The sequence below is a fragment of the Schistocerca cancellata genome, chromosome 1 (genome assembly GCF_023864275.1).
Source record: "Schistocerca cancellata isolate TAMUIC-IGC-003103 chromosome 1, iqSchCanc2.1, whole genome shotgun sequence".
Lineage (NCBI taxonomy): Eukaryota > Metazoa > Arthropoda > Insecta > Orthoptera > Acrididae > Schistocerca > Schistocerca cancellata.
The window spans coordinates 1,266,639,923-1,266,667,317 of NC_064626.1; the positions used below are offsets into that span (position 1 = coordinate 1,266,639,923).

The 27,395-nt window shown below is 44.3% G+C and overlaps 1 protein-coding gene and 1 non-coding gene across 2 annotated transcripts in view; both read left to right on the top strand.

The window, feature by feature from the left end:
• Positions 1 to 9,607: 9,607 nt before the first annotated feature.
• Positions 9,608 to 9,680, top strand: Trnas-cga (transfer RNA serine (anticodon CGA)). The gene has a single exon. It is a non-coding gene; the product is annotated as a tRNA-Ser (tRNA).
• Positions 9,681 to 11,128: 1,448 nt separating this feature from the next.
• Positions 11,129 to 27,395, top strand: part of LOC126094953 (Down syndrome cell adhesion molecule-like protein Dscam2) — an 890,199-nt gene continuing 873,932 nt past the window's right edge. Inside the window, exon 1 of the mRNA XM_049909611.1 lies at positions 11,129 to 11,558. Within this exon, the coding sequence (XP_049765568.1) occupies positions 11,554 to 11,558 (5 nt within the window). The 5' untranslated portion in view covers positions 11,129 to 11,553. The remainder of the gene's footprint in view (positions 11,559 to 27,395) is intronic.

Consider the following 27,395-nt stretch of genomic DNA (forward strand, 5'->3'; position numbering starts at 1 on the left):
GGTCTAAGACAGCAAACAACCGACGCGAGTGCTGCTTCTAACAGCACGACATTTCCTGCAGCGCCTCTCCTAGGCTCGCGACCACAAAGAGTGGACCGTAGACGGCTGGCAAAGCGTAGCCTTGTCAGATGACTCATGGTTTCCGTCGGTAAGCTACGATCCCGCGAAGTCGTGGGCCCAAGTTGTCAACAAGGCACCGTGCGAGCCCATGGTGGCTCCACAATTGTGTGTTTACATAGAATTTACTGTGCTCTGTGATCCAACAGAACTGATCATTGACTGGAAATGGTAATGTTCCGGCTACTTGGAGAGAATTTTCAGGCGTTAATGGATTTCATGTTCCCAAACAGCGATGGAATTTTTATGGATGACAATGAGCCACGTCACAGGACCACAGTTGTTCGCGATTGGTCTAAAAATGGTTCAAATGGCTCTGAGCACTATGGGACTCAACTGCTGAGGTCATTAGTCCCCTAGAACTTAGAACTAGTTAAACCTAACTAACCTAAGGACATCACACACATCCATGCCCGAGGCAGGATTCGAACCTGCGACCGTAGCGGTCTCGCGGTTCCAGGCTGCAGCGCCAGAACCGCGCGGCCACTTCGGCCGGCGTGATTGGTCTCAAGATCTTCTGGACAAGTCGTGCGAATAATTTGGTGACTCAGATCATCCGACATGAATCCCATCGAATATTTATGAGCCGGCCGGTGTGGCCGAGCGGCTCTAGGCGCTTCTGTCTGGAACTGCGCAACCGCTACGGTCGCAGGTTACAGTCCTGCCTCGGGCATGGATGTGTGTGATGTCTTTAGGTTAGTAAGGTTTGAGAGGTTCTAAGTTCTAGGGGGCTGATGACCTCCAGTGTTAAGTCCGATAGTGCTCAGAGCCATTTGAACCATTTTTGAACATTTATGGGACATAATCGACAAGTCGGTTCATGTACAAATTCCAGCACAGGCAACATTTCCTCAGTTATGGGCAGCAATGGAGGCAGCGCGGTTCAATATTTCTGCATCCCAAACGACTTGTTGAGTCGATGCCGCGTCGAGTTGTTACGCCGGGAGAAGGGTGGCCCGAGACTATATTACAGGGGCGGACAAACGTTGCCCGCGGCTCATGAGCACACAGCGCTGCACGTGTGCTGCTCGCGTTCAGTCGTCGACTGGGGCAGTGGCGACAGCCGGCAGATTGCGGCAGTGTAGTACCAGGCTAAGATGCGGACGTTGAAGCGAAGCGACCACTACGCATTGAACGTTGCATTTCAAGAAACCGGAAAATGCAGAGTGAATCAAGGAAACGGAGAAGTGGGGATTTGCTATCTTTTAAAAAAGGAATGGGAGAATCATTTTTTCTTTGTGCAAAAACGTGAAAATTCGAAATGTTTAATATGTGGCAGTATCCTCGCTGGTCAACGGAAGTTTAGTATTGAACGCAATTATAATAAATTTCAATATGTTCCCGTACTTACTGCACTAAAAGAGGAATTTCTCAAGCGATTTGGGGATATATCACACTTATCCCAAGGTTTTGAATAGTTCTCGAGACAATTTGCTGTTTCTGTAGATAATATTCATCCCAGTTTGCAAATGGAATTAATAGATCTACACTGTAGATTCTACAGCATAATTCTCGTCTGAGAGACAAGTTCCTTTTGGCAAGATGTGTAATAGATTTTTATCACGACTTTCCACAGCAAGAGTTTCCTCGTCTCCATCGTGAAGCCGCCAAGATAATGTCAATGTTTGGCTCGATATACGTTTGTGAGAGACTTTTTCTGTTATGAAAATTAATATGTCTCGGTTAAGAGCAAACATCAGTAATGAAAATTTACGTTTGCGTTTGTCTGTATGTAGAAATTTTGTTCCAGACATTAAACGTATTGTAAACTCCACCTGTGATAATAAAATAAAACGTATCGTAGGTAATAGGTACTCTTTCAAACCACGATTTCTTTCAACCACTCCTACTAACCTTATTCCATCATTCAATAAAACAGACCAGGAAACAAAACGCATTACAGAGGAAGAAGCGGAGAGACGGTATGGTGCGGAGTGGAGAGATGCGGGTGGCCAGCTTGCCCCTGTGTGCACGCAGAACACATGTTAACTGCACACGTGCAAGTGCATCGCACACGTGCGGGATTCCTGCCCGCCCCTGCTATATTAGAAGGCATCCAGTGACTTTTGTCTCCTCAGGTGTACGTCCGCAGCTCGTGGTCTAGCAGCTAGCGTTGTTGCTTCTGGATCATGGGGTCCCGAGTTCGATTGCCATCCGGGTTGGAGATTTTCTCTGCCCGGGGACTAGATGTCTGCGCTGTCTTCATCATTTCATCATCTTCATCGTTCCTGACACTGCCTAGATTGGACCGTGAAAGAAAAAAATTGGACTGTATGAAAATTGGGACTTGGTATGGGCGCTGAAGACCGCGTAGTTGAGCGCCCCACAAGCCAGACATCATCATCATCATCACCCCAGTGTAGCGTCGCGCGGGTGATCCGAGAAGGAAGACCTGGTGCCACCTGCCGCAGGGGGGAGCGCCATAAGTGTACCGCAGCGCCCCCAGTATTTGCAGCGCAGCAGAACATAGCCGCGGACAGCGTGCGCATGCGCAACTTGTGCCCAGAAAAGCAGCGGGAGTTTTGAATTCAGCGCACGTAGTGACGCGTTAGTATCGCTACAAAACGCAATTGGTAACAGCTTCCACTCAGCAGGTACGTAAGATATCAATCAGGGAAGATATGTGAGTATCACATCATCCACGCACAGCAGGTTAAACGCCACCCTGGAACGTCGCTGCACCCGACGCCTTGCTTTATTTGAAGAGAGGTAAAATAGAGACCCGCCGGACCACGCTACAGGCTTACAGTCATCTGATGTCCAGTTTTGTGTTGTTTGACCCAGATCATACATGCTGTTTTATACACCGCTGTGAAAAATGACCTTTTGCGACGTCCCGAATGTTCAGTGTTTGCCGGCCGAAGTGGCCGTGCGGTTCTGGCGCTGCAGTCTGGAACCGCGAGACCGCTACGGTCGCAGGTTCTAATCCTGCCTCGGGCATGGATGTGTGTGATGTCCTTAGGTTAGTTAGGTTTAACTAGTTCTAAGTCCTAGCGGACTAATGACCTCAGAAGTTGAGTCCCATAGTGCTCAGAGCCATTTGAACCATTTTGTTCAGTGTTTGTTTCATTTGTTCCCTTCCTAATGTCCGCTCGGAAACTGGTTGAGAAGGACCTATATTTACAGACAGCAGTAATTTGCGTGCGTTTGAAACGGACTGTCATTGAGGAGATGTGAGCGTTTTCTCTGGTTGCTGTCGTTTAGTATCCTTTTACTGCCACTGTTCTTATGCTGTGTTACATGGTGGCGAGTGTTATATTAGACTATGCTCACATGCTGGACTGTCTAAGTTGATACACCAACATACCAGGTAACTTTACAAAATGTCTCTCTGGTGGACAGGTACGTATGGTACCTGTAACGAACTTCTGCCTCTCAGGCCCACCACTTCAGTGACACTGCGGCGAAAATTACACGTAACAGATTTAAGTCACGAATGACCAAAAGATGGCCCTCTGTAATGAAACTGAAGACAATAAATTGTATTATATTCCAAGAGTGCTATTACTTCCCACACAGGTACGTACAGTTAATAAAGATGATCAAGGCATATTGTCTACTTGAACAATTAATAACACAACAGATTTATTTCTGAAAGATGCGAACTGTATGGAACATAGGTCAGCATAACATGCCGATCACATTCTTCCTCATATTCATAAAGTGAAGTGCTCTGACGGAAAGTTCATAAGGTTGAACAAAACACGGTTACTTGATACTCATTGTGGCTTTAAAAACTGGATAACGCCATCTGAAGCTTATTAATACGAATTACAGTAATTGTAAACTGTCACCTGGAACAAACTACCACACTGTCCTTCAGTCGGGCAGCGAGTGCTGCTGCTGTGAGCTTGAAGTGAAATAAGACATATTCATTCCAGACATTCGTGGCGCCGGTGCTGTGAAATGCTCGCAGTGCATATGTAGGAATATTGGGATGCAGTGCGTCAGGTTGAGTGGTAGACCTCCGTCTGCTCCTCTCGTTCTAGTCCACCTCCGCGCCCAATGTCCGTGTCTGGAACCGTATCTCTTGTCCAAAACCGAATCGACCACTCATCTCCGCAGTTTGCCACGTCTGCCTTCACACATTACATCCAAGTTCCCCAAAATCTCCGCGTGGAGTTTGCGTCCAAAATCTAAAACCATTAACTGAAAGCTGACGAAGCATATCACTTTGTGTACCATTCCATACGAAGGGAAATACTGATACTACAATCCTAACACATCTCGACGCATCTACATCTACATCCATACTCCTCAAGCCACCTGACGGTGTGTGGCGGAGGGTACCTTGAGTACCTCCATCGGTTCTCCCTTCTATTCCAGTCTCGTATTGTTCATGGAAAGAAAGATTGTCGGTATGCCTCTGTGGACTCTAATCTCTCTGATTTTATCCTCATCGTGAACGCTGTTATGTTTTCTCACTGCACAGTATATGGCAGATCTACAGGTAATTTACCTGGTACATTTTTAATTGGAATAAAACACAGTCACCTGAAATGTGAGGAAACACCATTGCTCGTGCGCCTACCAGACTTGAAAAAATCGTCACAATTCTCTCAGCCACCGAGTGTCAGGCATCCTACACTGTCACCCCATTTCATTCATTCCAGCGAAACGTTTTTCCAGGCCTAGCTGATACCGATCGTATAGGAAGGTTCCCAGAAATCTACAAGAGGACCCCTGCTAAAATGGCGGAATGTGCTTCCCCTCATCCGGGAACAATTTCCAGGTCGTCAGTCAGTCGCAAAAAGTTTTGTACCTCCTGTCGCCTGAGACCCCCCGCCCCCACGGCTTAGGCCGAGTCCTCTGCAGCGACTTCTCCGGTGCGAGGACGTCGGCCTTGGTCTCTCTTCGCTCTTCCAATACCTGCGACTTCTAATAGTCTCAGAACAGGCACCATTAAGTCTCACCTGCCACATATGTGGCCAATCGACAAAACAAGCACTCGTTTCCTCCATCTCTAAAGACTTCGTGCATCTAGCCACGGTTAAATTCAGGCCTTCAAAGCACTCTATCCACCTGTCTGCTCTCTCCTCTGCATTTAACAGTGGAATTGTCGATGCACTCTTAACGTTACCACCCTCGCTTTTAACTTCACCATAGGTCGCTTTGACTTTCCAATACGCTGAGTCAGTTCTTCGGACAATCATGTCTTTTTCGATATCTTCACCTTTTTCATGTCACCATTTCGTCTTAGCTTTCCTTCTCTTCCTATTTATTTCAGTGCTCAGTGACGTATTTTTGTAGTCCTAAATTTCCTTGAACATTTTTGTACTTACTTCTTCCATCTGTCAACCGAAGTGTTTCTTCTGTCACCCATGGTGACCTTCTTTGTACCTATGTTTTCCTTCCCAACTTCTGTGATGGCCCTTTTTAGAGATGTCCATTCCTCTTCAATTGTACTGCCTACTGCGCTATTCCTTATTGCTGTATCTATAGCTTGAGAGAACTTCAAGCGTATCTCGTCATTCCTTTGTGCTTTTGTATCCCACTTCTTTGCTTATTGATTCATCGCGAATAATCTCTTAAGTTTCAGGCTACTCTTCGTCACTACAACTTTGTGAGCTGAGTCAATATCTGCTCCTGGGTACGCCTTAGAATCCAGTATCTGATTTCGGAATCTCTGTCTGACCGTGATGTAATCTCACCGAAATCTTCCCGCACCATCCGGCCTTTTCTAAGAATACCTCCTCCTCTTGTGATCTTTGAACAGAGTATTCGCTAATACTAGCTGAAACTTACAACAGAATTCAATTAGCCTTTCTTCTTTCTCATTCCGTGTCCCAAGCCCATATTTCCTGTAACTGTTTCTTCTACTCCTTCCTCTACAACTGCGTTCTAGGTCCCCACGACTATTACATTTTCATCTCCCTTTATGTACTGTAGGACTCTTTCAATATTATCATATACTTTCTCTATCTCTTCATCTCCAGATTAAGATGTAGCCATGAATACTTGACCTGTCGTTACCGGTGCTGGTTTGGTGTCGATTGTGATGAGAAGAATCCTTTCCTAGCACTGTTCACAGTAACACGCTCTCTGCCACACCTTCTTATGCGTAACGAATCCTACTACTTTTATACAATGTTCTGCTGCTATTGATATTACCCTATATTCATCTGACCAAAAATATTTGTCTTCTTTTGATTTCACTTTACTAGCCACTACTATATCTAGATTGAACTTTTACATTTCCCTTTTCAGATTTTCTAGCTCCTCTACCGCGCTCAGGCTTCTGACATTCCACGCCTCGACTGTAGGGCGTTATCCTTTTCTTGGTTATTCAAATTCCCTTTGGTAGTCCTCTCCCGGAGATCCGAATCGGGGGACTGTCCAGGAATCTTTTGCCAATGGAGAGACCATCATAACACTTTTTAGTTACAGGTCACATGTCCTGTGGATATACGTTCTTGTTGTTGTGGTCTTCAGTCCTGAAACTGGTTAGATGTAGCTCTCCATGGTATTCTATCCTGTGCAAGCTTCTTCATTTCCCAGTACTTACTGCAACCAGCATCCTCCTGAATCTGCTTAGTGTATTCATCTCTTGGTCTCCCTCTACGATTTTTATCCTCTACGCTGCCCTCCAATGCTAAATTTGTGATCCCTTGATGCCTCAGAACATGTCCTACCAACCGGTCCCTTCTTCTAATCAAGTTGTGCCACAAACTCCTCTTCTCCCCAGTGCATTCTTCTATAGCACCACATTTCGAAAGATTCTCTTCTTGTGCAAACTATTTATCGTCCATGTTTCACTTCCATACATGGCTACACTCCATACAAATACTTTCAATACATTCAGAAACGACTCCGTGACACTTAAATCTATACTCGATGTTAACAAATTTCTCTTCTTTAGAAACGCGTTCCTTGCCATTGCCAGTCTACATTTTGTATCCTCTCTACTTCGACCATAATCAGTTATTTTGCTCCCCAAATAGCAAAACTCCTTTATTATTTTAAGTGTCTCATTTCTTAATCTAATTCCCTCAGCATCACCCGACTTAATTCGACTACAATCCATTATCCTCGTTTTGCTTTTGTTGATGTTCATCTTATATCCTACTTTCAAGGCACTGTCCGTTCCGTTCAACTGCTCTTCCAAGTCCTTTGCTGTCTCTGAGAGAATTACAATGCAATCGGCGAACCTCAAAGTTTTTATTTCTTCTCCATGCATTTTAATACCCACACCGAATTTTTCTTTTGTTTCGTTATGTGTCTTTAATTCAGTGGTTTCCATTGCCTTCCGCATCCTCATGCCTCTGATCATTTCTTATTCCTCTGCTTTTATGGGCAGTTTCTCACCTCAAAGACAAGGGAGTGCACTGAACCTCTATCCGTTCCTCCGCCCTCTTTGACAAGGCCGGAGGTCTCTCTGACTAGCACTGGCGAAAAGGGGATTCCTAACCAAGAGAAGTCTGGTAGTATTAAACATAGGCCTTGATTTGAGGTAGAAATTTCAGAGAATGTATTTTGGAGGACAGCATTGTATGGCAGGGAAACATGGCCTGTGGGAAAAGCGTTTGAGTTATGGTGCTTCAGATGAATGTTGGAAATTAGCTGCACTGATAAGGTAAGGAATGAGAAGAGTCTCCGCAGAATCCTCGAGGAAAGGAATACGTCGAAAACACCGACAAGAAATAGGGACAGGATAATAGAGCTCGTACGGTGTATAAGGGGCGTTAACCGTGTCAGACCTGGATGTCACAAACGTCCGTGTACCAGTTTGGGACAGCGTTATCAGTGCCTTACTGAGTTTGGAGGGAGCCTCACTGTCGGCTCCCATTCAGCCGTCTGGTCGAATCGTCCAATATCCAGATTTCCGGCTTTCAGATGTGTCGGTGGCCCTACGTCGAACTGCATGGGCGCGTGAGGGCAGCTATACTTGTCGTCAAGGCTGCAGTCGTCCGCAACTGACCACCACGAGAGAGGACCGCTGTATTGTTCATGAAGCACATTGTAACCCCTTTATGTTCCAGAACAAGTAATTTACTCCCTGCAAATTCTATGTCACCGCAATCACTGCTCGGAGTCCAACAGAAACAGGACTAAGGAATTACTCATGTGTAGGCTGCCTTTAACACCAAAACACAAACATTCGAATTTGCAGTTGTGCCGTGACCAGAAAGCTGACTGCTGGTCAGATGATCTGTTCAATGATCAGCCGTCCGGGGTGGCCGAGCGGTTCTAGGCCCTACAGTCTGGAACCGCGCGACTGCTACGGTCGCAGGTTCGAATCCTGCCTCAGGCATGGATGTGTGTGATGTCCTTAGGTTAGTTAGGTTTAAGTTGTTCTAAGTTCGAGGGGACTGATGACCTTGTAAGTAGGCTGTTTATGTTTTCTTATTGGCAACGTTGCGTAGCGCTCTGTGTGCTAGTTTGCATTGTTGTCTGCCATTGTAGTGTTGCGCAGCGGCAGCTGGATGTTAACAGCGCATAGCGTTGGGCAGTTGGAGGTGAGCCGCCAGCAATGGTGGATGTGGGGAGAAAGATGGCGGAGTTTTGTAATTTGTCATGAACTGCTATATATATTATGACTATTAAGGTAAATACATTGTTTGTTCTCTATTAATATCTTTCATTTGCTAACTATGCCTATCAGTAGTTAGTGCCTTCAGTAGTTTGAATCTTTTATTTAGCTGGCAGTAGTGGCGCTCGCTGTATTGCAGTAGTTCGAGTAACGAAGATTTTTGTGAGGTAAGTGATTTCTGAAAGGTATAGTTTAATGTTACTCAGGGCCATTCTTTTGCAGGGATCTCTGATAGTCAGATTGCGTTGCGCTAAAAATATTGTGTGTCAGTTTAAGCACAGTCGTGTAAAATTGTTCTAAGGGGACGTTTCAACCTGAGCAGTTAAGTACCATAGTGCTTAGAGCCATTTGAACCATTTTGTTCAATGATCAATCGTGGCTCTGCACCACCCTCGACTAACATCGTCAGCGAGTAAGGGGGCAACTTGGTGAAACGTGTCGTTTCTCCAATATTTGGATGTAGACTGCCAGGGGAAAAGGTATTATGAATTTTGTAGGTTTAGGATGGGGTGTAACATGGGTTTCAATGTAGGTTGATGTTAGGCTGAATGATTTGGGAGGTTATAAGGGATAGGTTCGAATGAAGCCTTTGGGTGTGGGTGCAGGGGAATGGTGAGGAAAGGAGCCATGACAAGGGGAAGAGAGGTGGATTCTGCTAGTTCCGTTGAGAGGGGATGTGGAGAGAGTGGTGGTGTAGTGTTGAAGGATGTAAAGTGTGGAAAAGAAAAGAATGAGTTTCATGAAGGAGATCTTGAGGAAGCATGAAGGTGAGTTAGCTTCTTCAACAAGTTCTTTAATGAAACATCCTGGCTGATTAAAACTGAAACTGTGTGCTGGGCCAAGACTCGAACTCGGACCTCTGACTTTCGCGGGCAAGTGTAGGAGAGCTTCTGTGTAGTTTCGAAGGTAGGAGACGAGGTACTGGCGGAATTAAAGCTGTGAGGACGGGGCGTGAGTCGTGCTTGGGTAGCTCAGTTGGTAGAGCACTTGCCCGCGAAAGGCAAAGGTCCCGAGTTCGAGTCTCGGCCGGGCACGCAATTTTAATCTGCCAGGAACTTTCATATCAGCGCACACTCCGCTGTAGAGTGAAAATTTCATTCTAAGTTCTTTAAGGGTCTCCGGAAAGGCTCAAAATCATGGAAAGTTCAATTTTTACTTTTTTGCGTTTTCTGAATCTGCAGACTATTACCTTTTAATAGATATATAATTTATTCAATTCCGAAGACTACAACTATTTTTAAATTTTTTTTGAAATGTGTTCTACATGGGCGTGACCCACTGTGGCGCTGTTAAACTGCTGTCAAATGGTGTTATTATTAACGTCCGTGTTCATCAGGTACATTTTAGTGATGTGAGATAAAGTATGTGTTGTGGCTAACCTGTGATGGCTCAATATATATCGCTGGTGTGATTGTCGATTGTTTCACGTTTATTTACACTGTTGTTATCTCGAAAAAATTCGTAATTAATTCTGTTTCTTGAATCTCTGTTTTGTTGAAGTATAATAATGAGTAAAAGTAAAGTTATTAGAAATCCTCTGAAGGCTTTTAAGAAAAGGAGAAATGTTGGAAAGCCAAAGGTATGTGTTGTTACTGTAAATAATAACATTCTAACATGGTACGAGCGATGCTTGCTTTAGACAAGGAACGCCTTCGGGCTGCAGACAGGGCTGTAAAGAGTCTAGAAATACAAGCAAGAGTAAACAGGTGGAGGAACAAGAGGAAGGTGGAGGAGGAGTTTGCAGAGGATGAAGATAATCCATCCTATGGACCTGGAATGCACTAAAAAGTTAATCCAATCTTTGTCGCTCGATTCCCAAAACTTTTATTTTCTCATACTAATTACATGTTTTCTAAGGATCTTCCGAACATATTTGTTTCACACTTTCAGTAAATGTTACACAGTACCTTCTGCATAATTTAACACAGCATTTTTCCAAAAAACTGTATATTTTTGAATATATAAATAAAAAATTGCAAAAAAATGTTGTGAATTTTCATTACAATTGAAAAAAAATCATCTTTAATAACTGAACTAAAATTTTGTAAAATCCCTGTGTTAAGTTGTAGTCCATATTCCAATAAATAATCTGTAAAAAGTTCAACTACCTCAAATACTTTGTGAGGAAAGATGTAATTTATAAGCGTTATTTTAACATTGCAAGTATAGGGCGTTCCGGAGCCCCTTAATGTGAAATCGAAAATAAGAATTGTGTATCTAAAGCAGGTTATCACTGAACAAGTTTCACCGGTACCAGCTGTGACGAATGTACTGAACGTGATTCCTTGGTCCTGTTTCGAGTTGGTGCCGTAGTTGGGCGGGCCGTCGCTAGGAGCCGCTAGCGAAGTCCCGGGGACGGCCGCTGGGGGCGCTAGGGCGCTCGCTGTGCGTGGCGGGCAGCGGCAGCGGCGGACACCCTGCCTCCGGTTCCAGTGTCGCGCCTGACGCCGGGCGTGCAACGTCGCGTTGCGTAGCCGCTGCGTGTGGCCAGAGGGACAGCGCCGCGAGCTGAGTCGCGGTGTCGGCAGCGCAGCGACGCCGCTGCAACTCGGCAGCTACCGCCTGCCACTGTAGGGTCGGCGGCACGTTCTGCCCAGTTTGCAAACTGTCTATGAACTATAGTACATTACCAGTGTGGAAAAACATTTTTCCCTGTTTCACACCTGTTGGATCTGTTGCTTGTCAAAGATGCAGCCCGCAATAGTTATGTGACAATATTTCTGACACTGTCGGCAGTATCATTACGATTTTATTCATCGATTATCTTTGAGCTCCTCGGGTAATCTTAAGTGTCCCAGTTGCTGTGAACTCCTCGTGTTGCAGTGCTGTAACTGGACCATCTATCGTTATAGAACGTACATAAGAATGTTTCTGGCAGAAGAGGGCTGAGAACGGGATTTGCTTGGATGAGGTAAGCACGCTGTTTTGTTTAATTTTAGATATGTAGCCATTGCGACAGCATTTTATCGTGGAGAGACGTGTCAGAGAACCTAAGACATAGTAGTGTGGGGTTAATACCTTCCTCAGTTTACATTTGGATATTCGAAGTTTCTCTTTAAATGGATACCAAGTTGATTCTTTCACGAGGACCGCATACAGTTCTTTATTTCATTATTCCTTGATAAGCTGTGAAACTAAGAAAAGTTAAATATAAATTTAAATTTTTATCGGTTTATCGATCTTGAAATTGCTATTTATGTCATTCTGATACAACATTAACGAAATAATCATTACGCCAAATATTTGTTTCATCATATTAATGCTTAGTTTTCGTTTCCGCTACTTGAAAGATAAACCAAGATTTCCGCACCTTAGAGTCATATTTCCTGCTGTCCCTATGCATTGTCTCAGCATGTCATCTTCACCGAGAGCTGAAGAGAGAGATCTTGTGTCGCTCAAATCTTTGTATGTTTTCTCCAGTTTTGAAGAACGTTTTACGTAGAAAGCAACTTGAATATGTTATTACATGCTAATTTTCTTCTCTGTTGCTGTTTGATAAAACAATTTCATGTTTGTGAATGAAAACAAAAACTGTGTTTGCTCTCCAATATCATACAGTATCCTCAGTCTTTTCTTTAAGAAATACTTTTTTCATATGGTTCAAATGGTTCAAATGGCCCTGAGCACTATGGGACTTAACAGCTGAGGTCATCAGTCCCCTAGAACTTAGAACTAATTAAACCTAACTAACCTAAGGACATCACACACATCCATGCCCGAGGTAGGATTCGAACCTGCGACCTAGTGGTCGCGCGGTTCCAGACTATAGCGCCTAGAACCGCTTGGCCACTCCGGCCGGCAATACTTTTTCCAATTACAACTTCCGAAACACGCAGAAACTGCTCAGTGATACAAAATTATCATCACAATTTCTGTTTCTTCTCCTACTGTAGCAGAAACGATGTTTTCTCAATTAATTATAGCCGATTAACTGAAGAAAACAAGCCATGTCTTACACTTATTTGTACTACTTTTTTACATTTATTGATTATCCATTCCAGTGCTAAGTCATCGTAGGTAATCAGTACATTACGCTACATTCGTGAATTCTGGCAACAATGAAGTACCGCAGATAATGGCGTACTTCTGACCCGGACTATACATTGTTGGTATTCTGTCGTAATTTGTGGAGGAGATTAACAGACCTATATGAAGGTGAGTAGAGGAGACCCGGATATAAGATTGTGGCAGAGACTGGTGTTTCGGATTTGCTTTAGGACAATACACAGTTACTATCAAATCTGGGATCTTTAGGGGAAATTAGCTGGGAGTTAATCAAAGATTCCCTGTTGGACGACAATGTGCGGCACAAGATATGTATATGGTGGGTGAAGAGGGGGAAAGATGTGAAGTGGAAAACGTTTAAGCGGTACATCGAGAACAGACGTTCACAATTTCAACGACTGAACATATTTGAATATAACATAAAACTAGTCCTATAGTACGATAAATCATTCGATAGTAGCCCCTACCACATATCAACTAATTTATTTTGTTTTTCTTCGGTTTGATCGAGTCCTGCTTTTCTCATTCATTTTGCTGTTGTAATATTTTCATCTACATGTAACTACATTATTATTGTGTTCTAGTCTTTTTCTGCTCTATTTTAAGTAGTCCTAGATTCCGTAGAAAATGTACCACGAAACTGTCCCTCATTCTGGTGTGCGTCCTTCAGATTTGTTTCTCACTCTTATTTGCAGAACTACTCCATTTCTCAATTTATCTTTCCACTGAATTTTTATCTACCTCTATTCGCGAATTAAGTGTCTTACAAAGCACTTTTCAGACCGCTTCTTAAGTATTTCTCCTCAGTCTGAAACACTTACCAAGTTAGATTAATAGAATGTATACATAAGTTCCAACTATGAACGGCGCGTTTATCACTGGATCATTTAGTGAGAGCTACGGTACTATGGGGTAGTTTTATAAAATCCAATGGCAGACGCTGCAAGAGAGGCGTCCTGCATAATGGGGATGTTCCCTGTTGAAACATCGAGAAAGTACGTTCCAAGAAGATTCGGGCAACGTACGTCGCGCGGAATGGTTACCACGAGAAGTCCACAGAAACCAGAGTTCAAACGAAAGTGTATCGATATTCGTTCTTCTCATGCAACACCGGTCACGAAAGAAAGATGAAATGTGTCAAATGGCAGTTGTACCAAAAATACCTTCAGATCGACATTCCGAAACGGCGCTTTTCGAGTATGAATGTGATACCACCGCTTTTCAGACGCTACCAACTTCTTCTGCTCATGGTTCCCCGTGATTCATAGTTCATTTCCAAGCAATGCTGAGAGCGACCCGCACATCTTCATGAACCTCTTCCTGGATGCCACATGAAACCTAATACCAGTAGAGTTTCAGTAAAGAAATCTCCTGATATCTTCATTGCTTCGACCACTCTGCGTAAACACTATCCGCTTCTTTTAGCACTTTGTCGTTCCCAGTTTTGAAGGCTTTGTTTGAGGAGATGGATGCTGTTCCGTGGTTCATGTTAGTGCCTTTTTTATGGGCAGAGTTATTTAACAACTACGCCTCTTTGTCTGTTTCTGTAATGGAATATCTTACTATTATAAAAAAAAATATGAACTGAAAATTCATTTACGGTTACTGTTGTCAGCCACGTTTAAAATTGTAGAACGCCTTTTGGTCCATCTAAAGTGTTTGGCGTATGAAACCGTACTGGAGTAAGACCACGCCAGTCATCTTCGAACGACATCATCAGTCCGCTCCATAAAGATTATCGGGCGAGAAATTATGCAGGCAAACGCACCAACACTTCCTGGAACGTTATACGAATTCTCCTCGAATTTACTATAATGAGGTCAGCTTCAAATTTATCTTCATCGTTTTTCCCGGCCAGTCTGGTAATTTGTTTTCATTTGATTAACATTTTTTTAATTTTTTACATCGAAGAAAATTGTCGAGATTTTCCTGAGTGGCAAATCTTGGGTTGCTGGGACGACTAGCATTGGGCTTTAGTCCCTACATTTACAATAATATGTAGTCCTACTCATGTAAAACCGTTGACTGTGTTAATCCTGACGTAACTTATCTCACAACTTTTCCAGCATCGCTCTCAGTAGTGTATTTAGCATCATTGCTTTATATACCTCTATCTGGAATTCGCAAGTCATCAAATGGTGTGTGGTGGAGGATACATAGTGTAGTAGTATCAGTGTCTTCCCTCCCCCATCCTCCTTTGCCCACACACAATTACAGTTCACTGATTGTAAAGGTACTGGAATAAATATTATCGTCGTCCGTCTAGGTGTGCAAGTATTTCCCTTCTTTTAATATCATTTTGAAAATTTCTGTTGTTGTCGTATAGTAAACGATATCATCACAAGTCGTGCAATAATTCTTTTAATTTTTTTCTATAACGTCCTTAAATCCAGTGTGATAATGGTTCCTGACCGACGAACAGTATTCATGGACTGGTTAATGGGGGGGTCTGTAAACCCTTTCATTCCTGCATCAATTACACTTCCATAAGATTCTTCCAATAAACCTGAACCTATTACCTGCCTTTGACACCTATCCACTCCTGTGGTCGTGTCACCTTAAACCGCGCCGGGCAGAAACACTTAAGCGGCCCTCACACGCTCGGTATTATTGCACAGTAATATTATGTCCACATACGGCCTTAAGGTACGAGGCCAAGAATGGAACGATATTATTGCACAATATTTGTCTCCGGAACGCGACAGTTGGAACTGTGCGTTCACACGCCTGTATGGTCTTATGTATGTACTCTGAGAAGAACATTATACACGTATATTCACTTATCCACTGGAAAGGTGACCTGATCTTATTTCTCGGTTCTGACAACACTAAAACAAACACTTCTGCTTAGTGCGAGAACGCTGTGGTCTTCAATTTCCTCGTCTGCTGTGAACAGCAAGGTACGTTCCGTTTCATGATCAATAAGGAACATCATTTCTTCAAAGTACTACATGGCTGACATCGAAATAAGTGTCCAAGGAATAGAAAATCAACTGGAATCACTCAACAGAGGGAAGTCCACTGGACCTGATGGGATACCAATTCGATTCTACACAGAGTACGCGAAAGAACTTGCCCCCCTTCTAACAGCCGTGTACCGCAAGTCTCTAGAGGAACGGAAGGTCCTAAATGATTGGAAAAGAGCACAGGCAGTCCCAGTCTTCAAGAAGGGTCGTCGAGCAGATGCGCAAAACTATAGATCTATATCTCTGACGTCGATCTGTTGTAGAATTTTAGAACATGTTTTTTGCTCGAGTATCATGTCGTTTTTGGAAACCCAGAATCTACTATGCAGGAATCAACATGGATTCCGGAAACAGCGATCCTGTGAGACCCAACTCGCTTTATTTGTTCATGAGACCCAGAAAATATTAGATACAGGCTCACAGGTAGATGCTATTTTTCTTGACTTCCGGAAGGCATTCGATACAGTTCCGCACTGTCGCCTGATAAACAAAATAAGAGCCTACGGAATATCAGACCAGCTGTGTGGCTGGATTGAAGAGTTTTTAGCAAACAGAACACAGCATGTTGTTATCAATGGAGAGACGTCTACAGACGTTAAAGTAACCTCCGGCGTGCCACAGGGGAGTGTTATGGAACCATTGCTTTTCACAATATATATAAACGACCTAGTAGATAGTGTCGGAAGTTCCATGCGGCTTTTCGCGGATGATGCTGTAGTATACAGAGAAGTTGCAGCATTAGAAAATTGTAGCGAAATGCACTTGGTGCAGGGACTGTCAACTGACCCTTAACACAGACGAATGTAATGTATTGCGAATACATAGAAAGAAGGATCCTTTATTGTATGATTATATGATAGCGGAACAAACACTGGTAGCAGTTACTTCTGTAAAATATCTGGGAGTATGCGTGCGGAACGATTTGAAGTGGAATGATCATATAAAATTAATTGTTGGTAAGGCGGGTACCAGGTTGAGATTCATTGGGAGAGTCCTTAGAAAATGTAGTCCATCAACAAAGGAGGTGGCTTACAAAACACTCGTTCGACCTATACTTGAGTATTGCTCATCAGTGTGGGATCCGTACCAGATCGGGTTGACGGAGGAGGTAGAGAAGATCCAAAGAAGAGCGGCGTGTTTCGTCACAGGGTTATTTGGTAACCGTGATAGCGTTACGGAGATGTTTAGTAAACTCATGTGGCAGACTCTGCAAGAGAGGCGCTCTGCATCGCGGTGTAGCTTGCTCGTCAGGTTTCGAGAGGGTGCGTTTCTGGATGAGGTATCGAATATATTGCTTCCCCCTACTTATACCTCCCGAGGAGATCACGAATGTAAAATTAGAGAGATCAGAGCGCGCACGGAGGCTTTCAGACAGTCGTTCTTCCCGCGAACCATACGCGACTGGAACAGGAAAGGGAGGTAATGACAGTGGCACGTAAAGTGCCCTCCGCCACACACCGTTGGGTGGCTTGCGGAGTATAAATGTAGATGTAGATGTAGATGTAGGTGCATCCATACTCACCTCCCTTTTTCTGTCATTAACTTTATACTCTTTAATGTGGAAATCTATTGAAAGTAAATTGATGTGATGTGTTTTGTATAGTACCATCCTCACATGGTGTCATATATTGCGCAATATACTGAACATGCGTCAATATTTTTAAAACTTCGCAGTCTTTTTTAAAATGTGACGCAATACTGATGTCAAATGATCAGTATTACGGCACAATAATTTTTATGCAATAATTAATGAGCCAAACATCTTGACGCAGTGGTAACAACCGTTCTTATCAGATCATCTAAGGATTGACCAGCCCTGGAATGTGTGACCTTCCGGATCTAGCGATTCCTCTTGGCAAGCGGGTTACACTCAGACATTGCGAAGACATTTACTGGGCTACTTGATTTATAAGTAGCGGCTCCGGCCCCTAAAACTGACAATGGCCGCTAGAATGGTGTGCTGACCACATGACCCACCATACTTTTTCTTGAGTCATCAGTCTTCAGACTGGTTTCACGTAGCTCGCCACAGATTCCTCTACTGTGCCGACCTCTTCATCTCTGAGTAACACTTGGAACCTACGTCCCCAATTATTTTCTGGCAGTATTCCAATCTCTCACTCCCTCTACAGATCCCTCTAGCTCCATGGAAGTTATTCCCTGATGTCTTAGCGTATGTCCTATTATCCTTTACCTTCTCATTGTCACTGTTTTCCGCATGTTCCTTTCCTCTCCGATTCTGCGCAGAACCTCCTCATTCCTTGTCTTATCAGTCCATCTAATTTTCAACATTTGTCTCTAGCACAACATCTCAACTGCTTCGATTCTCTTCTGATCCGGTTTTCCCACAATCCGTGTTTCACTACCACACAGTGCGGTGCTCCAAATTTACATTCTCAGAATTTTTTTCCTGATTTATGGTCTATGTTTGACACTGTAAGTAGGTTGTTTATGTTTTCTTTATGTAAGTAGGCTGTTTATGTTTTCTTATTGGCAACGTTACGTAGCGCTCTATATGAAAATCACTGGCTGTGCTGTGTGCAGTATGTGGCTAGTTTGCATTGTTGTCTGCCATTGTAGTGTTGGGCAGCGGCAGCTGGATGTGAACAGCGCGTAGCCTTGCGCAGTTAGAGGTGAGCCGCCAGCAGTGGTGGATGTGTGGAAGGAAATGGCGGAGTTTTGAAATTATATATATTATGACTTTTGATGATATTAAGGTAAATACATTGTTTGTTCTCTATTAAAATCTTTCATTTGCTAACTATCCCTATCAGTAGTTAGTGCCTTCCGTAGTTTGAATCTTTTATTTAGCTGGCAGTAGTGGCGCTCGCTGTATTGCAGTAGTTCGAGTATAGGTTAATGTTAGTCAAGGCCATTCTTTTGTAGGGATTATTGAAAGTCAGATTGCGTTGCGCTAAAAAATATTGTGTGTCAGTTTAAGCACAGTCTTGTATAATTGTTCAAAGGGGACGTTTCAACACTAGTAGACTTCTGTTGTCGAGGAATGCCCTTTTTGCTAGTGCTAGTCTGCTTTCGATGTCCTCCCTGCTCCGTTCGTCTTGGTTTATTTTGCTTCCTAGGTATCAAAATTGCACACACGCATCAAATGGCGTCAAATGAGCCGGCCGTTGTGGACGCGCTTCAGTCCGGAACCGCGCTGCTGCTACAGTCGCAGGTTCGAATCCTGGCTCGGGCATGGAGGTGTGTGACGTCCTTAGGTTTGTTAGGTTTAAGTAGTTCTAATTCTAGGGAACTGATGACCTCTTGTGGTAAGTCCCATAGTGGTTAGGGCCATTTGAACAGTTGACGTCAAATGCCTGATGATGGCAGGGCGCTCGGTCGGTACCGTTGGTCCTTCCGAGGCCTGCTTCGACGGAGTGAGAGAATAGTTATTGAGCTTGTAAGGAACGTTTTGACTCATTGCAGTGGCAAATCGCCGATAGCGTCATCAAACGATACGAGGTCTTTTCCTCTATTAACGCACATGACATGTCCATAGACTCGACATGATCTTTGAACAAGGGACTGTACGTCTGTAGGTCACTCTGCAGATCGTAATAAGTTTCTAACTGTGTTATCTCCTAATAAACAACTACGCTGTCTCTGAACATTTTCCATTTATTTATTTTGATTTATATACAGCTTGCTGCTTCCTTTAGACCGACTCCCTTTGTTTATTTAATATGTCTTATTTTAACACGTTTTTGAAGTTTTTATGTTTTTTTATTGATTACAAAGCCATGTCTCAGTAATAGAAATAATAATATTGATAATATTAGTCATAGTAACATTACTAAGGAATGGTAATATATGTACGAGTATACATATTTATGGACGTATTACGTGTCAGTACTAACATTAGTTGAGAGACTACATGCATATGTATTGGCTAAAAGTAAAAAAAAATTAAGTTTAAAAGAATAATGAATACGTGACATGATTTTTATTAGTATGAACCATTTCACACTAGATTCTAAAGAATAGGGCTACGTGCAGAGAAGAAGTAATAAATACTATCCCCTGTAAACAATAGACAAATAGGTATAAGCTGTGTAATGAGGTCACAGCAAGTTACCGTTCTATCTCTGCGTAGCAATTACAGTTGTGTGTGTGTGTGTGTGTGTGTGTGTGTGTGTGTGTGTCCAAAAACAATCTCGGGAAAGCATCAGGACTGTTTACGGAACTGTAATCACGTGTTATGCAGCCCACCCAAACTCGCACCTCCTCGTCACCGTCGCCGAGGTGGGACTCGATTCTGGCCTGTGCTGATCGGCTATTGCGAGTTCTGCCCAGTGCGCCACTGTGACCGTGTACACACAAGCACATTGTGTAATGCAGCACTCGAATCCACTGTGAACAGCCACGTAGGGCTACAGACGTTATCCGAAGGCTGTTTGAACACAACGTGAATAACAGCGCCTAGGTCGCACTAACCTAAATCATGTCAGACACTATCTCTCGTTCCGACGATGAAGAATTTCACACTCTAACTATATGTGTATTTTTAACCCAGTAACAGATATATTTGGATATTCCGTGGTGATGGTGACCGCGCAGAACTGTGTAGGAGGCTTTCTGGGAGGTAAGAAAGAAAGCATCAAATTACTTGACCTGCGTCTACTGCCTCCCATTCCGGTCTATTATTGCTAAGTGTAGGTGTTAACTTATTCCGCTGCATTTAGCAATCAGGTTCCCGTACACAGTCCGTGCACTGAGAGTTTGAAACGCCACACACTAATCAAACAGGTGGGCGTGAAGACTGGAAGCTGCAGATGTCCATCTGTCATCATCATCAGTCAGTTAACGTCCAGTATCGTACGCAGCGCTCCGCTGGACTTTCCCAAGTGTGTCAGCGTTCGGCTGTATGCGTGCATTATAATGTAGAAATAAAATCTTACATTTCACACAATATTAACATTCGCCTCACTTTCAGCTGAAATATATGGTAGGCGTACAGTTAATTTAGCTGGTACATTTTTAGCCGGATAGAAAACAAAGTGGGCCTAGAGTCTATCGCACTGTGAGACACGTAAGGTAGCGATGCGTAGATACGTCGCATCTGCATTGTTGACCACTATCAGCAGGTTTTGTGTCCGTAACTTTCACCTCTTGTTCTTCCCGTCTACATATGGGTCTCTACCTCAACAGTGAGGTGATAGGATGTACGAGAAAGTCATACGGAACTACATGATATTTACTGAATGCCTCCATGGTTGCTACACCTATAGGATTCCTCAACGGGGAGGTAGCGGATGGGGGCAAGGAAGTCAGACTTCCCCCTTCGCCCACTGAAATCTGGAGTGCAGAGTTTTATTTATTACAGAATTTTCATAAACATCTTGAACTGAGTAGATAACCATCAGTTACCTGGAAAACAATAATCTTCTTGAGTTACTAATGAAATGTATTTAGTGTCTCATGATCTGTCTCGAATTTGACGAACTCATTTATATAAGAAACGGCCATTTTAAGGCCTTGCTACCTCCCCCTCCCCTTCCTCCTTGATAAAGTTTTGCGGACACCCGTGGCTACATCCTCGAACTCAAGTACCCAAATTCCCAAATGCCCTGATACGTAGCAGTGTAACACCTCTTTCCCCAAGATCGGCAGTGGCATCTAAGTCCTGGAAATGGTGTGGCATGTTTCGTTTGTCTTCATATCGAACGTTTTCATGTAATGTAGCAAGGAACTTTCTTAATCCATCTACCTTCCATTTACTGCCATCCCCTGCCCACTATCATTTCATTTACATATTCAACGTCATCTTCATTTAGTAGACTCGACCACGTGTTCCGGAAACGATCTTGTCCTTGTATATCCCACCTTTCACTGTCCAGTGGACGATTCTAAATCTACATCTACATCTAAATGGATACTCTGCAAATCACATTTAAGTGCCTGGCAAAGGGTTCATCGAACCACCTTCACAATTCTCTATTATTCCAATCTCGTCTAGCGCGCGGAAAGAACGAACACCTATATCTTTCCGTATGAGCTCTGATTTCCCTTATTCTATCTTGGCGATCGTTCCTCCCTATGTCAGTCGGCGTCAACAAAATATTTTCGCATTAGGAGGAGAAAGTTGGTGGTTGGAATTTCGTGAGAAGATACCGTCGCAACGAAAAACGGCTTTCTTTTAATGATGTCCAGCCCAAATCCTGTACCATTTCTGTGACACTCTCTCCCATATTTCGCGATAATACGAAACGTGCTGCCATTCTTTGAACTTTATGGATGTACTCCGTCATTCCTATCTGGTAAGGATCCCACACCGAGCAGCAGTACTCTAAAAGAGGGTGGCAGTCTCCTTAGTAGATCTGTTACATTTTCCAAGTATCCAGCCATCAAAACACAACCTTTGGTTAGGCGTCCCCACAACATTTTCTAGAGGATCTTGCTGCGTTATTTCTAAATGATTACACCACCTGACTTAATATTTCAAATCTAAAGTCTCTCGCTCCTGCCTTATTTCTGTTTCTCGCATTTTCAAAAAATTTCAAATGTGTGTGAAATCTTATGGGACTTAAGTGCTAAGGTCATCAGTCCCTAAGCTTACACACTACTTAATATAAATTATCCTAAGGACAAACAAACACACCCATGCCAGTGGGAGGACTCGAACCCCCGTTGGGTTCTCGCATTTTGTGCAGCCTTTTACTCCCCGCAGAAAATTCATCTCAGCTGGTGTAATTTTCACTAACGCTACCGGAACCGCTATTGTTTTATAAAGATTCAGCTTAGTTTCTTTTATGGTTTTCCATTTCAGAGTTCTATGAACTGATCCCCACGTATGTTTTGGTTCTATGTCATTATCTGTACTTGGGGACATTTCGTATCTAAGATAGTTACAGGTGGATAACTGCTCCAGTATTTGCCATTTATCTCTGTTGAGGAAATTATCATGTATCCCGGAAATGCCATTACTTTTGATTGACATGAAGATATTATCATTTCATATCGTTCTGCTATATTTCTTACAACTGATATCCAAGTTTGTAAAGCATTTTCTGTCTATTGCAGAGTAATAACATAGTAGTATGTAAAAACTGTTTCAACTATTATGCGGCGAGAGTATTATACCACACTTCAAACCCTGTGGTTTCGTCGACACACATATTAAAAATGTTGGGAAGGACATGAAACTTGTGTAGCTTGGTTGGTCGAGTTGGAGGACGGGGCGAAAAAGCGAGGTCATCGGTCCCAGCCGACTAGGGAATGAGAGGGAAGAAAGTCAGCTGCGCCCTTTCAAAGGAACCATCTCAACATTTGCCTGAAGCAAATTAGGGAAATCACGGAAAACCTAAATCAGGATGGCCGCACACAGATTTGAACCACCGTCCTCCCGAATGCGAGGCCAGTGTGCTAACCACTGTGCCATTCGCCCCGCTCCTGTTTTTAATTTGCTGGTGCTGTTAGTTATTATTCCATGTAAATGATTGGGTTTCTCAGAGACTGAAATGAAATAAATTAGTTCTGCCGGTCAACGTCTTCCCTGCCTTCAGATTAGAAGGACTTCACCCGGTAGTTTCATGCTCTCAGCACCGTGATGATGTCGCGTTCTTCCTCAGCTACCGCATTGATTTCGTTTGCTAATTGAAATTGACTAACGAAGAGAAGAAGGGGAGATTACACACCAGCAACAGCCAGTCATCTGAAACAAAAGCAGAAGTCTGAGGCAATCGTGACACAAATAGATTGGTATTATCAAGTCCACAGTTGCGAACTACTCAGTTGCTCTGCAGGCTTGCTGTGGGCCAAGCGACAAGTACATGAAAAGACACAACATATAAAAATAGATAACGATGAATCTACCCAGTCCCTAGAGAGTTTTGGTGCAGCCTAATAAAGACGAACTCCAGGATTCGAATGACAAATAAAGTTAAAGGGTCATGAGTAGAACACAGAGTTAACATTGATAAGGGCTTGAAGCTCATCTCTCGCGAGGAAAACCGAGTATATGTGTCTTGAGGCTATGCTATGAGCTCTCTACCACGAATGACTTGATAAAAACTGAGCATTACATCTACGTGATTACTCTGCTATTCACAATAAAGTGCCTGGCAGAGGTTTCAATAAACCACCTTCAAGCTGTCTCTCTACCGCTCCACTCTCGAACGGCACGTGGGTAAAACGAGAACTTAAATTTTTCTGTGCGAGCCCTGATTTCTCTTATTTTATCGTGATGATCATTTCTCCCTACGTAGGTGGTTGGCAAGAGGATGTTTTCACAATCGCAGGAGAAAACTGGTGATTGAAATTTCATGAGAAGATCTCGTCGCAACGAAAATCGCCCTTGTTTTAATGATTGCCACTCCAATTTATGCATCATGTTTGTGACACTATCTCCCCTATTTCGCGATAATACAAAACGAGCTCCCCTTCTTTGTACTTTTTGGATGTCATCCGTCAGTACCACCTGATGCGGATCCCTCACCACACAGCAATACTCCAGAATAAGGCGGACAAGCGTGGTGTAAGCAATCTTTTTAGTAGACCTGTTGTACCTTCTAAGTGTTCTGCCAATGAATCACAGTCTTTGGTTTGCTCTACCCACAATATTATCTATGTGATCGTTTCAATTTAGGTTATTTATTATTGTAATCCCTAAGTACTTAACTGAATTATCAGCCTTCAGATTTGCGTGACTTATCGCGTAATCGAAATTTAGCTGATTTCTTTTAGCACTCATGTGAATAACTTCACACTTTTCCTTATTCAGGGTCAAGTGCCACTTTTCGCACCTTACAGATATCTTATCTACATCATTTTGCAAGTCCTTCTGATCATCTGATGACTTTACAAGACGGTAAATGACGGCATCATGTGCAAACAATCTAAGACGGCTTCTCAGATTGTCTCCTATGTCGTTAATATAGATCAGGAACCACACTTCCTTGGGGAAAGGCGGACATTGCTTCTGTTTTACTCGATGACTTTCCGTCTATTACTACGAACTGTGACCTTTCCGACAGGAAATTACGAATCCAGTCGCACAACTGAGGCGATACTCCGTAGGCACCCGGTTTGGTTAGAAGACGCTTGTGAGGAACGGTGTCGAAAGCCTTCTGGAAATCTAAAATGGTTGATTCCAAGGCTGTGTAAACGAACGTATGGATCTCAAAATGGCGGTTACTACCGCACATCTGCTGGTTACGGAGTAAAGCCTACCAAGTACTAACGCTGGGAGGGCTCCCTTTCAGCACTTTTGCAACGTCGCATCCACGCGCACTGTGTGCTTCCTCCGAGAGCAATAGATACCTATTAGTACGTAATGTCAGTGGACGCGGGGATAGCGACGCCCGCTTAGGCTTTTAGCAAAGGATCGGTCACGCCAACCCACACACAGGCCGGTCTCACCAGTGTGATACGAGACGCGTGGCTACCGGAGGGGCAGCTATCCCTCAGCACAACCGTGCCCATTGGGTGTGGATTTTTTAAAACTAATCACCACTGGAACCTCTACAGTTATACGCCATGTTGAGGTGTTTTTTGATTAATTACACTCCTGGAAATGGAAAAAAGAACACATTGACACCGGTGTGTCAGACCCACCATACTTGCTCCGGACACTGCGAGAGGGCTGTACAAGCAATGATCACACGCACGGCACAGCGGACACACCAGGAACCGCGGTGTTGGCCGTCGAATGGCGCAAGCTGCGCAGCATTTGTGCACCGCCGCCGTCAGTGTCAGCCAGTTTGTCGTGGCATACGGAGCTCCATCGCAGTCTTTAACACTGGTAGCATGCCGCGACAGCGTGGACGTGAACCGTATGTGCAGTTGACGGACTTTGAGCGAGGGCGTATAGTGGGCATGCGGGAGGCCGGGTGGACGTACCGCCGAATTGCTCAACACGTGGGGCGTGGGGTCTCCACAGTACATCGATGTTGTCGCCAGTGGTCGGCGGAAGGTGCACGTGCCCGTCGACCTGGGACCGGACCGCAGCGACGCACGGATGCACGCCAAGACCGTAGGATCCTACGCAGTGCCGTAGGGGACCGCACCGCCACTTCCCAGCAAATTAGGGACACCGTTGCTCCTGGGGTATCGGCGAGGACCATTCGCAACCGTCTCCATGAAGCTGGGCTACGGTCCCGCACACCGTTAGGCCGTCTTCCGCTCACGCCCCAACATCGTGCAGCCCGCCTCCAGTGGTGTCGCGACAGGCGTGAATGGAGGGACGAATGGAGACGTGTCGTGGTCAGCGATGAGAGTCGCTTCTGCCTTGGTGCCAATGATGGTCGTATGCGTGTTTGGCGCCGTGCAGGTGAGCGCCACAATCAGGACTGCATACGACCGAGGCACACAGGGCCAACACCCGGCATCATGGTGTGGGGAGCGATGTCCTACACTGGCCGTACACCACTGGTGATCGTCGAGGGGACACTGAATAGTGCACGGTACATCCAAACCGTCATCGAACCCATCGTTCTACCATTCCTAGACTGGCAAGGGAACTTGCTGTTCCAACAGGACAATGCACGTCCGCATGTATCCCGTGCCACCCAACGTGCTCTAGAATGTGTAAGTCAACTACCCTGGCCAGTAAGATCTCCGGATCTGTCCCCCATTGAGCATGTTTGTGACTGGATGAAGCGTCGTCTCACGCGGTCTGCACGTCCAGCACGAACGCTGGTCCAACTGAGGCGCCAGGTGGAAATGGCATGGCAAGCCGTTCCACAGGACTACATCCAGCATCTCTACGATCGTCTCCATGGGAGAATAGCAGCCTGCATTGCTGCGAAAGGTGGATATACACTGTACTAGTGCCGACATTGTGCATGCTCTGTTGCCTGTGTCTATGTGCCTGTAGTTCTGTCAGTGTGATCATGTGATGTATCTGACCCCAGGAATGTGTCAATAAAGTTTCCCCTTCCTGGGACAATGAATTCACGGTGTTCTTATTTCAATTTCCAGGAGTGTATATGAATGCGTGGTGTCTGTTCTTTCGGACATATCTGAATGAACGAACACCACACATTCATACAGTTGATTCGCCTCGATGGGCAACGAATCCACCTTCTTCACTGACGATTCACAAATACGTTCGACCTCTCGCGGGAATCTCAGGAGACCGAACAGGAAGGAGATGGACAGGGACGGTGGATATGTGGCGCTAGGTGGGAGTGTGTGTCTGCGGAGAGGCGTGCCGAGGTAGTCCGCGCAATTGCAATAAAAACTGTGCTCGGGTGGCGCAGTAGCTTAACGCGCCTGTCTAGTGTGCAGGAGATCCCAGATTCTATTATTCTTGGTCCGGCACACACATCTCCACTCGTTGCCGCTGATTCCGTGGGAACTCCCGGTGCAGCTGACACAACTAGTCCCTTTCCTTTCCGTAGCCGCCCGGGGTAGCCGAGCGGTCTGAAGCATCTTGTCACCGTCCGCCAGGCTTCCCCTGTCGGAGGTTCCATTCCTCTCTCTGGCATGGGTGTGTCTCTCGCCCTTAGCGTAAGTTAGCTTAAGTTAAATTAAGTAGTGCGTAAGACTAGATGCCGATGACCTCAGCGGTTTTGTCCCCTACGATCTTACCACAAATTTCCAAATTTCCATTCCGTTTTTCCTCCCCCTCCCCAACGCCATCAGTTTACACGTAATGAACTGACTGGTGATCAGAGAAATCTGTCCACTATTTGACAGTCCGACGCTCAGACACTGTGATAATTCTTGTATTAATCATGGACTCGGGATAGTCGCTGATGAAACAGTACTAAAACAAAACCGAACAACAGCCTTATTTCATCAGTTCTTATTTATGTTTCTTCAAGCTACCAGTTTCG